The sequence below is a fragment of the Vulpes lagopus genome, chromosome 3 (genome assembly GCF_018345385.1).
Source record: "Vulpes lagopus strain Blue_001 chromosome 3, ASM1834538v1, whole genome shotgun sequence".
NCBI classification, from domain to species: domain Eukaryota; kingdom Metazoa; phylum Chordata; class Mammalia; order Carnivora; family Canidae; genus Vulpes; species Vulpes lagopus.
This window is the reverse complement of record NC_054826.1, coordinates 78,955,138-78,970,615: the sequence shown is the minus strand read 5'-3', so window position 1 is coordinate 78,970,615 and position 15,478 is coordinate 78,955,138. Positions and strand designations below refer to the sequence as shown.

The 15,478-nt window shown below is 36.5% G+C and overlaps 2 protein-coding genes across 2 annotated transcripts in view; one reads left to right on the top strand and one right to left on the bottom strand.

Annotated features, from left to right (window-relative positions):
* NUP133 (nucleoporin 133) overlaps positions 1 to 15,478 on the top strand; it is a 65,508-nt gene that overhangs the window by 47,086 nt on the left and 2,944 nt on the right. The window contains exons 19-25 of the mRNA XM_041750122.1: positions 572 to 705; positions 2,398 to 2,556; positions 3,030 to 3,165; positions 6,776 to 6,894; positions 7,848 to 7,928; positions 9,692 to 9,756; positions 12,027 to 12,115. Coding sequence (XP_041606056.1) covers positions 572 to 705; positions 2,398 to 2,556; positions 3,030 to 3,165; positions 6,776 to 6,894; positions 7,848 to 7,928; positions 9,692 to 9,756; positions 12,027 to 12,115 — 783 coding nt within the window. The remainder of the gene's footprint in view (positions 1 to 571; positions 706 to 2,397; positions 2,557 to 3,029; positions 3,166 to 6,775; positions 6,895 to 7,847; positions 7,929 to 9,691; positions 9,757 to 12,026; positions 12,116 to 15,478) is intronic.
* On the bottom strand, positions 8,570 to 9,551 carry LOC121487976 (peptidyl-prolyl cis-trans isomerase FKBP3-like). The gene has a single exon (XM_041750123.1). The coding sequence runs from the start codon at positions 9,534 to 9,536 to the stop codon at positions 8,862 to 8,864; it is 675 nt and encodes a 224-aa protein (XP_041606057.1). The 5' UTR covers positions 9,537 to 9,551; the 3' UTR covers positions 8,570 to 8,861.

Sequence of the window (15,478 nt, the reverse complement as noted above, 5' to 3'; positions counted from 1 at the left end):
GCCCGACATAGGACTTGATCCCGGGTTTCCAGGATCGGGCCCTGGGCTGAAGGGGCGCTAAACCGCTGAGCCACCTGGGCTGCCCCTATGTACAGCTTTCTGTGTTGATTTGTTCAACTTTTTCAAAACTTCCCAGTACAAGTGCCATAGGCGGTGCTAAATAAGATTTGAAAATGAATAAATTAACAAATGGAAACTGCCCTCCAAGAGCTTGGCATCTGAGACCTTTATGTACATAACTAGTCTGCACAGTAGAGCAGGTTGAGGCCTGTTAGAGGGCACAGCTGGGAGAATGTGGCCGTTCAACAAAGGACCCATTATTTTTATAGAGAGGAGGAAGGGTAAGGGCCTGTACACTCAGGAAGGAAACCGCCTCCTAGAGAGACAGGAATGAGCAGCAGATTCACTTTGTCTCTTTAATGAATTTGTGTGGATGCCAGTAACTAGAAAGGTTTCTATTCCATTATGTTTAGAATATAATATGAGTTGAAGGTAAAATTTCCAGTCATTTTTTATCACATATTAAGTTTTCACTAACGGGATTTTTTTTTATCTGTTCTCATTTTTACAGTCACACTAGGCCAGTACCCGTGGGCTGCTTCTTTAGCAGAAAAATACTGTGATTTTGATATCTTAGTACAAATGTGTGAGCAGACCGACAACCAGAGCAGACTCCAGCGCTACATGACCCAGTTTGCCGATCAGGTAGTGATCATCAGGGACCATAGGCAATAGGTCCTGTAGTGAGGTTTTACCAGATCAGATCCTACTTGGGTTTTTTGAAAGATGATATACAATCTTTTTGTAGTTAACTTAGCTACTAATTTGTGCATTATGTTTCTTGGTAAATTCCAAGTATTATTGAATGATTCTTTTAAGGTTTGAAGAATATGTTAAAACTTTCATTTCTATTCAGATATTTTCAGTTATAATTAAAAGTACTTAGGTATACGAATGTTGGGAGAGTTCTTAAACTTTGAAAAAAGATCTTGGGAGCACAAGATGCTGCAGCTTTGGGAGAGCTTAGCTTTCCATACACCAAAGATTTTTGCTTTTCTTGTTTGACATCATGCTTATTTTTTTAAAAAAGTTCTCATTATGACACTCTCTAAGTGAATTCTAGTTGCTCCTAAAGGCCACGTTATTCAGTTGATCTTCATGTGAAACCTGATTTTTTTGCTACTATAAAGTGACATTGTATACAGACAGACATGTTTTGCCAATTGTTTGTTTACCTTAGTATGTCACAAACATTTGTCCTTATCATTAAGTATTTCACAGCAATGTTTTTGATGATGTTAGGGTGTAACATGGACTAGATGTAACTTATCTTATTTGATAGGGCCTAATTGTGGGACACGGCTTATTTAGTATTTCATAATAGCGCTAAGCCCATCATGGTTTTTATTCTTTTTGTGGATTCTAGTCCTTTGCTGACATTTTCCATCCATTTTTGTATGCTTTTATTTTCTTTAATATGTTTAGTAAATACTTAAAAATCCTTCTGTGCTACCTCCAAAATCTGATCATTCTCAGGTCTGCTTCTGTTGCCTACTTACTTGTCATATTTTTCTGCTTTTATGTCTTGTAATTTTTTTTTGTTTGGATATTGTGTATAAAAGAACCGTACAGATGGAAATGAATGCTATTTTTACCTGGGGAGGCAGATATGGTGAGAAGCAGGTCACTCAATTCAACCAGAATAGAGGTGGACAAAGGCTTGGTTGTGGCTTTTGTTACATTCACTTCATTTCTGGTTTCGAAGTCTTATGAAACCAGTTAATTGCAGAATTCCCCCTGTGGTGGAAAGATCTCTTACATGTATGGCTGTAGGACTTTTTAGTCTTCCTTTCCCCCCTAGCCTTCCATATTACCCCCAACATCTGGTGGGAAAAACTGACTAAGCATTTAGGGCCTATCTAGCTTTCTATTTATCAAACCAGCCTGCATGGCCTTCTGGCAAAGGATTCAATTCTTGAGAATCTTTCATTCTGCACTGTTGCATAGAACTTTCAGGGACAGTGGAGATCTTACTCATATTTTCTGCCTCAGATAGCACATATAGGGCCATTGAGCACTTAAAATATGGCTAGTGTGACTGAGGAACTGAATTTTTTAATTTTAATGAAGTTTAAACAGCTACATGTAACTAATGAGTACCATTCCACACCATCCATGTATAAAGTTTACATGATCTTGAGCAGGATCCCCATTCTGAATCTGAATTAAGTTTTCTTTAGGACACTACCATATAGAAAATAAGTGTTTAAAAGAAGATTTCTATTCTAGAATCTAAGACCTTTAAGAAAATTTAATATTTTATTTTCAGAAATGTACTTTTTAAAACTATACTCCCGAATATTGTTGGATTCTTTGTTTTTTGTTTTTTTTTTGTAGAATTTTTCAGACTTTCTCTTCCGTTGGTATCTGGAGAAAGGAAAGCGAGGCAAATTATTATCTCAGCCCATTTCTCAGCATGAAGAGTTGGCAAATTTTTTGCAAGCTCATGAGCATCTTAGCTGGTTACATGAAATTAACAGCCAAGAATTAGAAAAGGTAAGGAAGATTGAGTTACATGGAGCCGATTTAGGCAGTTTTTTATTTAATTAGTTTAGCTTATAGTGATTAAAATATTAGTTAGAGGTGATTTTAAATATGTGTCTCCTGTTCGCTGACATAATTTGAATAAAGTGTTCTTTTTTATTTATGATGGCATAAAACAAAAAAATTCAAATTTTGGGTAAAAACCATGCATGAATTAATTTTAAAGTTTGTCCTTGACAAGTTGTTGAAGTGAATATATAATTGTTATAGAACGAATGTTTTATGTATGTTTCTTTTCCCAATAATTAGTGTGGCGGGTTGATATTTTATTGTGCAATCGCTCTCAGTATATAGTACCAATCAGTTTTAGGTTTGCTAGTATTAATTTGATTTTTCATTGTTATCAGTTGGGAATAATTTTGGGTTGTACTTAACTTGAATTAGTACTGAGAATCTTACCATTTTTCATATTTTGTTTATTGTAGGCTCATGCAACACTTCTGGGTTTGGCAAACATGGAAACTCATTATTTTGCAAAGAAAAAAACCCTTCTTGGTTTGAGTAAATTGGCTGCATTGGCTTCAGACTTTTCAGAGGATATCCTACAAGAAAAAATTGAAGGTAAAAGAAAGGATTTGAATGTTAATCATACTATCAGTGAACTCTTAGAATGCATTCCTGTTATTAATAGGGTTTATTAGAAACAGGACCCATCACTCCTTTAAGAGGAGCGATTTCTATCCAGTCTCATTAGACACCTAAGTACATATTTTTTGGGATTCTATTTTTTACAGAAAATCTGTTTGTTAAATAAGAATTCCTAAGAATTATGTATGATTTGAAGAGTGCTCTGAGTACATCCTGAGTGACTCATAATCTAAGAACAAGAAGAACTGCAAAGAAATCTTGACCTTTTTAATCAGTGGGTTTGTTGTAAATAGTGGTAATTTTGAAGCTACTGGTTTCAGAATTTAAAACTTTTTGGTGTCATAATTGTATCCAACTATTTTGTTATATTGTAGGTTGAGAAAATGATACATTGTCATTTTTGAGAACCAAGGGGAAGGGAGATAAAATCTAGAAGGAGGGAGAAGAACCCTGTATACAGCATTTGAATTGGAGATTTCAGATGGAATCAAGATTATTTAAAATTAAAGTATTCCTTGGCTCTCTTCACTGAAAAGGGCTAAAAGCAGTGACACCCCAGTAGCATGAGTATACCTAGTCCTATGTTTTGGCTTCTAACTACTTCTAACTATTTCTTAGTAAAAACAAAGGTTATTGAGGAAAGATCTTGAATCTTGCTGAGCCAGAGAGCAAGGTTTTTGTAGAGATGTCAACAAAATAGCCTCCACTGGCCGAGTTTGAACACCAAAAATAGTGATAGTAAAATGATAGTAAAGCATTTTATTTCACCATTTAAAAGCAAAAATTCATAAATCTACAGTGATGCCCAGAATGGGAAGGATCAGTGAAATTCTTCTTTACGAAAAAAGAATACCAGCTGATAAGTGTGGAATAGGACTTGGGAAGCATCTTGCAACTATAGTGACTAATGGTTCATCAAAGGATGCTAAAACATTGAGTCTAGGGGTTAGGGGTAGAAGATCATCTCATGTTTTCAGACTGTCATTACACACATCTAACAGACCATCATCAGCAGTGAGTCAGATTAACATTACATACTTCCTGGAGTGATGCAGAATACCACCTGCATTGCTTTCGTGCTAGAGATGTTCAACCTGAATCTAACAACAGGGAATGATTGGATGTATCCTATTTGTGGGGCATTTAATATAATCAGCCCAGTCTTTTCAAAATTAAGCAACATAAAGGGAAAAAAAAAGAGGCTGTTTTAGATTAAAGTAGCCTGAGAGCTGTGACAACCAAATGCAGTATGAGATGCTTGATCAGCTCCTCAGTCATCCCCCAAATAACTGTGACAAACATTATGGTGACAACTGGGGAAATGTGAACATAATTAATATTAGATGACTTTACTATATCTGTTAAATTTTTCAGACTTGATAATGATACTGGTTGAATGGTCTTGTTCTTAGGAGGTATATGCTAAAGTAATTAGAAATGAAATGGTGTGAAAGTCTGCAACTTCTATATTACTTAAGGGGAAAAGCAAATAGGTGGGTTGATAAGTAGATAGGTAGATAAAGCAAAGATGGCAAAATGTTAACAGCAGGTAACTCCAGGTATACAGTGTACACTGTATTCTTTAAATTTTTCTGTAGGTTTGGAATTTTTCAAAATAAAAATCGGAGGGGGATCTTAGCTATGTGTTCAGGGGTGAACTGTATGCAAATACAGGTGTTGGGTTTCAGGGCTTAGCCACAGAGTCCAGTCTCTTAGGTATAGATTCTAATTATACTGCTGTCATTTGTTTCTTCGAGGAATGGGAATAGTGGAAAGAATCTAGATGGAAATTGGACAGATCTGATTTCAGATATTTTCTCCAGCTTACTATCTTTGTGACTTTGGATACCCTCTTACAGGCCTCAGTTCCTCAGCTATGAAATGGGTAGTTACAAGGATTGGAGGCAATCCTTGTAAAAAATCTTCTTGAAAAAAAAAGTCTTACATATATTATTTAATAAATCCTAGGATTAGCATTTAATTTTTATTATTAAAATTATTTGGGCAGCCTGGGTGGCTCAGCGGTTTGGCACCGCCTTTGGCCAGGGGTGTGATCCTGGAGACCCAGGATCAAGTCCCATGTTGAGATCCCTGCGTGGAGCCTGCTTCTCCCTCTATCTCTGCCTCTCTCTGTCTCTGTGTCTCTCATGAATAAATAAATAAAATATTAAAAAAAAAATTATTTTGCACTGTTGAGGGAAATCTTGTCTTTTATTTTTAAGCACTGGTAGTCCTTTTTTGTTCTAAAGAAGTGTGTATAAATTCAGCAAGGTTGGCTGATAATCTGACGTGGGAAGCCATAATTTAGTCTGATCACCAGAGATAGACCATGTTAATTAAATCAAGGTTTTATTTCTTGTTACCTCACCCACCAGAAATCGTTAGAACTGGTCATTTTGATTTGATTACTTCTTAACTTTCACATTCTTAACACAATGGGAGTATTTTCAGATGTCAGTAATTACCTACAGACTGTCATCAGTGTATCTGGTCATAGGGAGTAGATTTTTGAAAAATAACTTCCTTTCTGGTAATGTGAATAATTCCTTATGGAAATTTGTAAATTACCAGGAAAAACACAAACAAAAAAACCAAATTGTCTATATAATATCTCACTGCCACAGAGATTACTACTATTACTGTTTTGTGTATCCTCCCAGTCTGTTTTTCTATGTATGGAAATTGCACAAAAATGATTTGATTGTGAAGTGATGTCAGTATTTGTATGAGCATATTTGTGCTTTGGTCACTGTACTTTGCTGTGATGTGACCACTGTGTTTATGAGGCTGCATGGCAGTTCTAGATCCTTTTCCTCTGTAGCCCAGCCTGGGGATGGGCTGCAGCCTGGATAGCTTATGGCAAGTAAGCCTCACCCTGTCACCTCATCCTATTGAGATTACCATTGCTAGTTAATAGGTTTGCCACATAAGCTTCCAGGTTTTGTTTTTCCTGGAGTATACTCATTGTGGTTTTTAAGTAGATCATTTCCCCTAGTGAAAGATTATGCTAGAAACTCTGGTGGGAGTTCCTAAGTTACCATAAAATGGGACTGGATCCCCCGATCTGAAGGACTTGTGCCTCATGAGATAGCCATCTGTTCTACAACTTCTTCAAGCAGTAGGGTGTATTTTCATAGCTCTTCTCTCCCCTCCTGTATCTGGTGATAGTGTTTGTTTATATGATTTGGATCACACCGTGAATATGTTTTAGCATAATCAGAAATCAAGAGTTAGCAGAATTAATAACATTTTAAGTTCACCAAATAGTGATGAGATTACCTTTAGAGATGTTCCTCTTTTTAAAAAAAAATTCAGGGATCCCTGGGTGGCGCAGCGGTTTAGCGCCTGCCTTTGGCCCAGGGCACGATCCTGGAGACCCAGGATCGAATCCCACGTCGGGCTCCTGGTGCATGGAGCCTGCTTCTCCCTCTGCCTGTGTCTCTGCCTCTCTCTCTCTCTCTCTCTCACTGTGTGCCTATCATAAATAAATAAAAATAAAAATAAAATTAAAAAAAATTCAGATTTGTTTTATGATGGAGCAGAAGAGTTTATTCCTCTCCCTACCTCTCATTTTGAATTCTAGAAATGGCTGAGCAGGAGCGCTTTCTGCTGCACCAGGAGACCTTGCCTGAACAGCTGCTGGCGGAAAAACAGCTAAGTCTCAGTGCAATGCCAGTCTTGACTGCCCCACAGCTCATCAGTGTGCGTGCTTTTCACATCCTTGCACCATTCCTTAGTCTCAAAACAACCTCTCAGTATTTGAGTCAGATGGCATAGTTCCTACAAGTAGTCATCTGCCCACTTCCTATTTTTCTGGTAACTTTCCCCTTCCCCTAGAATAGTTGTTAGAAGTTGCTTAAGAGCAGGACTCACGTTAGTGGAAAGTAGTGGGTCAGCCTCTGCCTCCACCTGTTCCTAGAGATGCTCATCCAGGTGACCAGAAGAAAGTATTTGTATTTTTCAGCATAGGACAGACATGTACCATGAGGTTCAGGCTCTTCCATAAGAAAAATGTTCAAGGAACTGGATTTTACATAGCCTTTAAGTACCATCCTCACCCTTTTTCTCTGGGACATAGCACATTCCTAAGGGCATAGCTAGATTATGGGCTACAGCCTAGGTAGGCTAGCTTTGTTATGTACGCTTGTAGTGTTAACTTTGCTTCTCCTTTGCCTTTCAAGAAAGCATTTCAAATGCAAGAACAATGTAGGATCACTTTGAATTTGCTCTAATTCTATTAAAAAGAAGACAATTCAAAAACTTCAGTATTTTAGCCATTACTAATAACAGATTTCCTATAATTGAGCTCACAACAGCCTCTCCATATATAGCATATTGCAAAGAATATGATCAAAAGAATACTGAAATACATATACTATCTTGAACTTAAGAATATAAATGTACTGACATTTTAAAGGTACATATACCAAGTTACACAAATTAAATATTGTTGAGCATAGGCACATTTTGAAAGACAGTTTATTGTGAGGGTAGATGGAGTGTGAATTCCAAAGATGATAGTCTTCTTACTATAAAATAAAAAATACCTGTGACTAACTTGAAAGACAGAATGACTTATTTTCTCCATAAATTTCTCTAGTCTTGGTTATATGATTACTTAAAATAATCCTCAGTCTTATTTGAACTTGCCATAGCTGTATATCTGTGAAGAAAACAGAAGAGCTAATGAATATGATTTCAAGAAAGCTTTGGACTTGCTGGAATATATTGATGAGGTACGTAAATCACTTGAGATGATCATGGGCAAGTATTACAATTTATATATTTGGCTTTCTGTAGAGCTAAAGACATAAAAAGAAAAAAATTACTCTTTTAGCCAGTTGTGACAATGTGTTAATTTAAAAAGACTCTGGTTCAGATATTCCTAACTTGGCTTGTGCACAGCTCTTTAAAAAAGCTGTCAGGAGATTCCCTTTCCTGATAATTCTCAGACATTCCCAGATGTCTTTTTCTGCACATGAATAAAAAACACTGCTTTTCAGAATCCTGGGATATTTTTTCTCTTTCATTTATGAAGTCATTATTAGTTCCTCAGTCTGATATATTGCTTTATCAATTTATTCTTCACAGTATTTATCCTAAGAGGAGCTGTTCTCAGCCTTCTTTGGCGGGGTGGGGGAAGATTATAATGACAATTCCGTAGGTTAAATAGTTGGCCCTGCAATTGAAAGTAGTTTGGTTAAAAAAAAAAAAAAAGGTAGTTTGATAGATTTTTAAAATGTAGTATAGTAGCTTTTATATTACCTTGTTTAAAATCTTAACCCTTTCAATCAGATTATCACAGAATAATCAAACTAATTCACACACAGTTATTAATTGGCTTACACTTCTGAGTATTGATGTCTTTTTTTTTTTTTTTCAAGACACTGAATACTTTTTTATTGAGCCTTTTAGTTTACAACATGAGGTAAAAGGAAAGTCACTTCACCTTAACTAATATTTTACACAGCTGTAGTAAAATATCTCAAACTTTAAGGAATTATGATGGATTACATATATTAAAAGTTGGGGATTGGGTAAACAATATCTGAGTTCTTGAATTTTCCAGTTGACTCTCCCCTTACAATAGTAACCAGCTCTAGTTACAAAGTTTCTTCAAGGCCATGTTTTATTGTTGCTAATGTCTTTATATCTGAAGCATTGCTATTTCAATCAATATCCACTAATTCCACTTCAAAAATGAGTTTTGCATTTGGTGGAATTTTGGCATCAGGCTGTCCTTTCTTTCCATAAGCCCATTCTGGTTCAATCTCTAGTCGAGCCTTTTCTCCTTTACTCATAGTTAAGAGTGCTTCATCCCATCCTCGGATAACTTTGCCTATTCCAACCTTAAAACTTAAAGGCTTGGCATTTTTCTTCTTCTTTGAACTGGTTTGAATATTAGTATCAAAAACAGTCCCATCCTGTAGTGTTCCTGTATACCAGCAGGGAAAAACATCTCCCTTTTTGGGAAAGTTGGTTTTATCTCCTTTTTTAAGGACAGATTTTGTATATTTTGGTGGACCCTCATCCAGAGTCTCTTCACACTTGGTTTCTTTGGGTTTATCTTCATTAAGCTTCACATTTTTCACCTGCTCAGACACTTTACTTATACTTTCAGTACCTTTGAAACGCTTACTTTCAAAAAGATGGTTGTAGGCTGTAACCAAATGGTCCTTGTTAGCTGTCTTGGCCACATTTTTAATGTTTCCTAATAACTTATGTTCTGCAAGAAACGAATCTGAACCGTGGTCCTGTAGAAACTTGATAATGTCCTTCTTGGGTAGTTGCTCACTGCGCAGCTGCTCCACGGTCCAGGCCCGCTGTGGAACGGCCGCTGCCATCTTCCCCCGCTGCCTCAGTATTGATGTCTTAAAAGAAATTTTTTAAATTATGAATTAGAGTAAATCAGTCATTTATGCAGAATTAGCTAACTCAAGTTTAAGCATATATTTTTAAAATCAGGACTTAATGAGGATTTGTTTGTTTTACTCTAAAGGAGGAAGACGTAAACATAAATGATCTAAAACTGGAAATCTTTTGCAAAGCTCTTCAGAGAGATAAGTAAGTTCTTAGTTCTCATCGTATGAATCTAAGCTATGGTTTTGGAAAAGGATTCTTTAGGAACATTATATCATACATCAAATGGTTTTATAACCTAATTGTATTATAACATAAAAATCTTACTGCATGGGCAGCCCTGGTGGCACGGCGGTTTAGCACTGCCTGCAGCCCCAGGGTGTGATCCTGGAGACCCGGGATCGAGTCCCATGTCGGGCTCCCTGCATGGAGCCTGCTTCTCCCTCTGCCTGTGTCTCTGCCTCTCTCTCTATGTCTCTATGAATGGATAAATCTTTTAAAAAAAAAAAAAAACCTTACTGCATGCATTAATAATTAAATTTTTCATTTAATAATAAAGGGAGAGTTTAAGGACTTAGGACCACAGGTATGATAAATTTCTACTTCTGATTTTATTTATTTGAGTGAGCAAGAGCAGAGGTGGGATGCAAAGGGAGACTGGGAGAAAGAGAATCTCAAGCACTCTGCACCCAGTACAGAGCCCTATGCAGAACTTGATCTCATGATCCTGAGATCATGATGACCTGAGCCGAAACCAGGAGTTAGTTGCTTAACTGAATGAGACACCCAGGTGCCCCTCTACTTTTGATTTTAAACTTTTGATTTTAAAATTTGGACTGTTTGCACAGAAATATATATGTTCCTGATTTTCATATAAGTTGGGCCTGTTCTGCTAAACAAGAAACTGCATTTTGTTTTAAATAAAAAGTTTATTAGCGTATCAGTACTCTCTTATAAGTTACTGTGAGACCTCTATCACAATCCTCTCCTTCCTGAGGAGGGAGATTTCCATGGGAAAGGGTGGCAAAGAAAAGGTGGTGGCAGTGAAAGACAAGAATAATCGCTTGTGAGGATGAATTATTTCTGGGAAAAGGATTTTAAATAGATTGTAACTTGAGTGCTAACACTCTTTCCTACTCACAGTTTTCCTGTTTATATGAGAAATTGTATTACTACTTTTACTAAAGCATTTCTTCTCTGATCACTCCCAGATAGTTAAAATTGTTGTTCTCTTTGGTCTTGGAGGTCACTCTCTAACGCATCTGGCTCTAACCACTTGATTCTTCTTCCTAATCTTAAAAAAGTGTATTGTCATTTGACTGGAATTCCTTGTCATGACTTCATGTTTAAAAACTTTGAGGTATGGGGCAGCCCTGGTGGCTCAGCGGCTTAGCGCTGCTTTTGGCCCTGGTTGTGATCCTGGAGACGTAGGATCAAGTCCCACATCAGGCTCCCTGCATGGAGCCTGCTTCTCCCTCTGCCTGTGTCTCTGCCTCTCTCTCGCTGTCTTTCATGAATAAATAAATAGAGCCTTTAAAAAATATATTAAAAAAAAACAAACAAAAAACTTTGAGGTAGGGCAGCCCGGGTGGCTCAGCGCTTTAGTGCTGCCTTCAGTCCAGGGTGGGATCCTGGAGAACCGGGATTGAGTCCCATGTCGGGCTCCCTGCATGGAGCCTGCTTCTCCCTCTGCCTGTGTCTCTGCCTCTGTGTGTGTGTGTGTGTCTTTCATGAATAAATAAATAAAATCTTTAAAAACAAAAACAACTTTTAGGTATTGGGACACCCGGGTGGCTCAGTTAAATGTCCACCTCCTGATTTCGGCTCAGGTCATGATCTCTGGGTCCTGGAATTGAGCCCCGCATTGGGAGCCTCCTTCTCCTTCTGCCCCTCCTCCTAGCGCCTGCTTGTGCGTGTGCTCTCTTTGTCTCTCAAACAAAATCTTTAAAAAAACCCCACAAAACTCTAAGGTATCATGGGATATATATATTCATTAATTACTACAAAGTAGTGAGTGGATCTGTGTGTGTGTGTTTCAACAATAGATAATCTAGACTAGATAAAGAAAACTTGCTACTATTTTATTTTAATGAAAAGTAGAATATGTTACAGTACTATAACTATTACTTGTGCTCTGAAGATCATGCTTGGGAGTCCTTACTAGATTTGTTACTTTATTTTACAGAATTTTTTTGGCAAAGATGGCTCACTACTTGGTTTTGACATTAAATATATATGGTTGTGTTGGGGGAATAGCTACCTAAGTGTAGCATTTTGTATTTAATATGGAGACTCTAAGTATAATACAACATTTAAACCTCTCTTATTTAAATAATTTGAAACAGTATCACAAAACTCAAGATTCTCCAGCCAGGCACAACCATCAAAACAAAACTACAGGAGCAAACAGAAGTCATTTATATTTTAGATAATCTGTTATTTCATTTTCTTCTCATTGCAATTTTGTTTTTTAGCTGGTCCAGTTCAGATGGCAAGGATGATCCAATTGAAGTATCTAAAGACAGTATATTTGTGAAAATCTTACAGAAACTTTTAAAAGATGGTAAGTGGTTTGTTAATATTGGAAATTGTATCATCGCTCCTCAGTTTTAGAAATCTGAGAATAATGGGTATTGGCTAAGGTGTCAGTGCTAGGGCAGTTTAAACAGTATCATACTCAGAGAAATTTTTTTAAAATGAAGGAAGGGGTTTTTCCTTTCCTCTCCCAGCTGAGGGAGCATGTGTGAAGTCTCCATCCACATAGGCCCCGGGGGACTCCAGTGGGCAAAGTCTCCATGTTGATTCAAGATGGACAAGGAATGGATTCAGATACTGGTTGTGACACCAAAAATCTGTATGATAGAAGTAACCATTTTCTTTTAATTTTTCAGTTAACTCTTGTGAAGATAGAAAACTTGAGATATAAATGAGAAATAACTTTTTGTTATATAACTGACCATACTGTGCTTAAGTACAAATTATAAAATGCTTTTATAAATCCATTTTGGACATTAACACTCTAAAATTCATTTTAGGAACAAAATAAAAAGAAACAAGGGAATATGTTTTGTATATGTTTTTTTACCTAAAATAGTGAGCAAAACTCCATTTGCTGATTGAGACACAAGTTAAAGGAGCTATTCTAAGGGGGAATATGAAGTAGAGGATACAGTTGACCCTTGAACAATGTGTGGTTGAGGGGTACTGACCCCCAGCACAGTTGAAAATCCACATAAAATTTTTACTCCCTAAAAACTTCACTACTGTTAGCCTGCTATTGACCAGAAACCTTACCAATAACATAAACAGTTAACACATAACTTTGCATGTGTATTATATACTATATTCTTACAATAAAAGAAGCTAGAGAAGAGAAATTGCTATTGAGAAAATAATAAGAAGAATACATTTACAGTACTGTACCGAATCCAAAAAATTTGGAGCTAAGTGGACCCATGCACTTCAAACCTGTGCTGTTCAAAGATCAACTGTAGTTACCTTCACCTTTTTTCATATTACTGAGAACTTAACATATGGAGAGTGTTAGAGATGAGCAGTTTTGCACATTTTATACACATGTGGCTCCTGTTATATCATGTTCTATCAAAATGTGTCATACTAAATTCAGGCCATGTGCAAAAATAAGGCTTAGAGTTTACCAGTCTTCGCATAAAGATAAGGACATTCTTTTGGACCACATGGGAAAAATATACAGTGATAAGTTATTGTAAATTCAGTCCTCCTAAATGGATGGGACTTTAATCCATCATAGTGACATTTACACACATTTGAAAGTTTTCTATACATATATATATGCAAGAGACATTTTTTAATATACATAAAACATGGCAAACTGAGTCCCTGGTATGTAGTAGTCACTCAACAGACACTTGTCCTTTGAATGCCTACGAGTATTTTGTAGATTCAAAGCCCCAGCTCCTCTGTAGTGGATTGTATTCTGCCATCTTGTATTTTAGAATTGCTGGCTTACCCTGGGAAAGTAAAAGGAGGCTCTTGGAAAGGTAGTGTGAAACCAACCGTACCACCCCATATTCGGAGGTGAAACAAAAGCAAACTCTCAACCATTTGTGTGTCAGAAGCTTTTGTTTTACAGCCCATCGGTGGTGGTCTCCTTGCATTCATTGCTTTTCAGATTTTTAGTCGCTTTTTATAAGTGATCCAGTGAAAATACAGTTCTGTGACTAGACAACTTGGAACTTGCCTAGAATTGATATGGATTTTATTTTATTTTATTTTATTTTATTATTATTTTTTAAAGATTTATTTTTATTTATTTATTTATGATATTTCTTTATTTTTTTTTTTAATTTTTTTTAAATTTTTTATTTATTTACGATAGTCACAGAGAGAGAGAGAGGCAGAGACACAGGCAGAGGGAGAAGCAGGCTCCATGCACCGGGAGCCCGACGTGGGATTCGATCCCGGGTCTCCGGGATCGCGCCCTGGGCCAAAGGCAGGCGCCAAACCGTTGCGCCACCCAGGGATCCCTATTTATTTATGATAGAGAGAGAAGAGAGAGAGAGAGAGAGAGGCAGAGACACAGGCAGAGGGAGAAGCAGGTTCCATGCTGGGAACCCGATGCGGGACTCGATCCCGGGACTCCAGGATCGCGCCCTGGGCCAAAGGCAGGTGCGAAACCACTGAGCCACCCAGGGATCCCCGATATGGATTTTATTTATGAAAAAGGAATGCTTGATCATCCTACATGACAGATTTAATAGTGCATTCATTTTCAAAGACAAGCAGATAACACAAAGGTTAATCAAGCCTTTTCATTGTTACAAAATAAATAAAAATTAAAAATGAATTAAGAGATATAGCAAAAGAACCTGACTTTTGCTTGAAAGTATTTGAAATACTTGAAATTCAGAAACAGCTAAAACACCTGTAAGACTTTTTTTCTGTATTTGAAAATGAAGAAATAACTGGATATAGTTGATTTCTCTGTGCTGTTGGAGAGATTTTCCAGTTGGGCCTAATAGATTATTAGAAAGCATTTGGACTCAAATCCAATGTTTTTCATGAAGCTTGTTCTCATAAAAGTGCCACAGAATTGAGTTATTGCTCAGGTAAGTGTTTAGTGCCTTTTAAAGGTGACTTTGCTCTTTTTGTTATTCTTAGATTATAAATCATAGATGGGCAGCAGGAATGGAAAGTTGTGGTTTTATAGAAAGAATTACTGAATTGTGACCAAAGGACAAAAAAAAGTAGAAACTATTACGTAAATAAATACATATACACAAATGAAAGATATCTATATTTATTATAACAAGAAGGTAGGGACATCTGTTTTTGGAAAATTTTTAATAATACTGTAGAATAATACTATATGCAGTAGTAAGTGTTTTTAAAGGACAGATCCTGAAGGTAGAGAGATAAATAGCCTCAAATTTCATAGGCTTTGACAGCCAGCAATTAACTTCAGCTTGTGGAATGTATTCATCCAACAGATATGTTTAACTTACCCACATGGAATTTTTTGGTTTGTTTTTATATATTATTGAAGTACATTATACACACAAAATGCACAATCTTTGTTGAAAGTATTTTAATTGTAGTAAATGATCTATAAATATTTTGGATTTAGCCTCATAACATTTATTAACCCAGATTTTTATTATATAACAAGTACAAAAAATGGTGCTAGGCACTTTGATGGTATTAAAAAAAAAAACTCCGTATTTGATTTTGAGAACTTAATGCTAATGTGATAAGTTATATTGTCTTATTGAAATTTTTTCTAGTTTTCTTTATCAAGTGAGAAAATTTTACGTGCCTCTTTGTAACTACACAAATCCTGATTCCGGCAGTTCCATTTAATCAATGTTCATTGGCTTTCGAGCTTTATAGATTCTTCTTCTCCTGTCTCATTTCAGACTGTATTTTGAGACACTATAGCTAGCTT

What these genes read in the sequence shown, in the direction of transcription:
- LOC121487976 (XM_041750123.1), bottom strand. Translation starts at nt 9,536, where the DNA reads ATGGCAGCGGCCGTTCCACAGCGGGCCTGGACCGTGGAGCAGCTGCGC.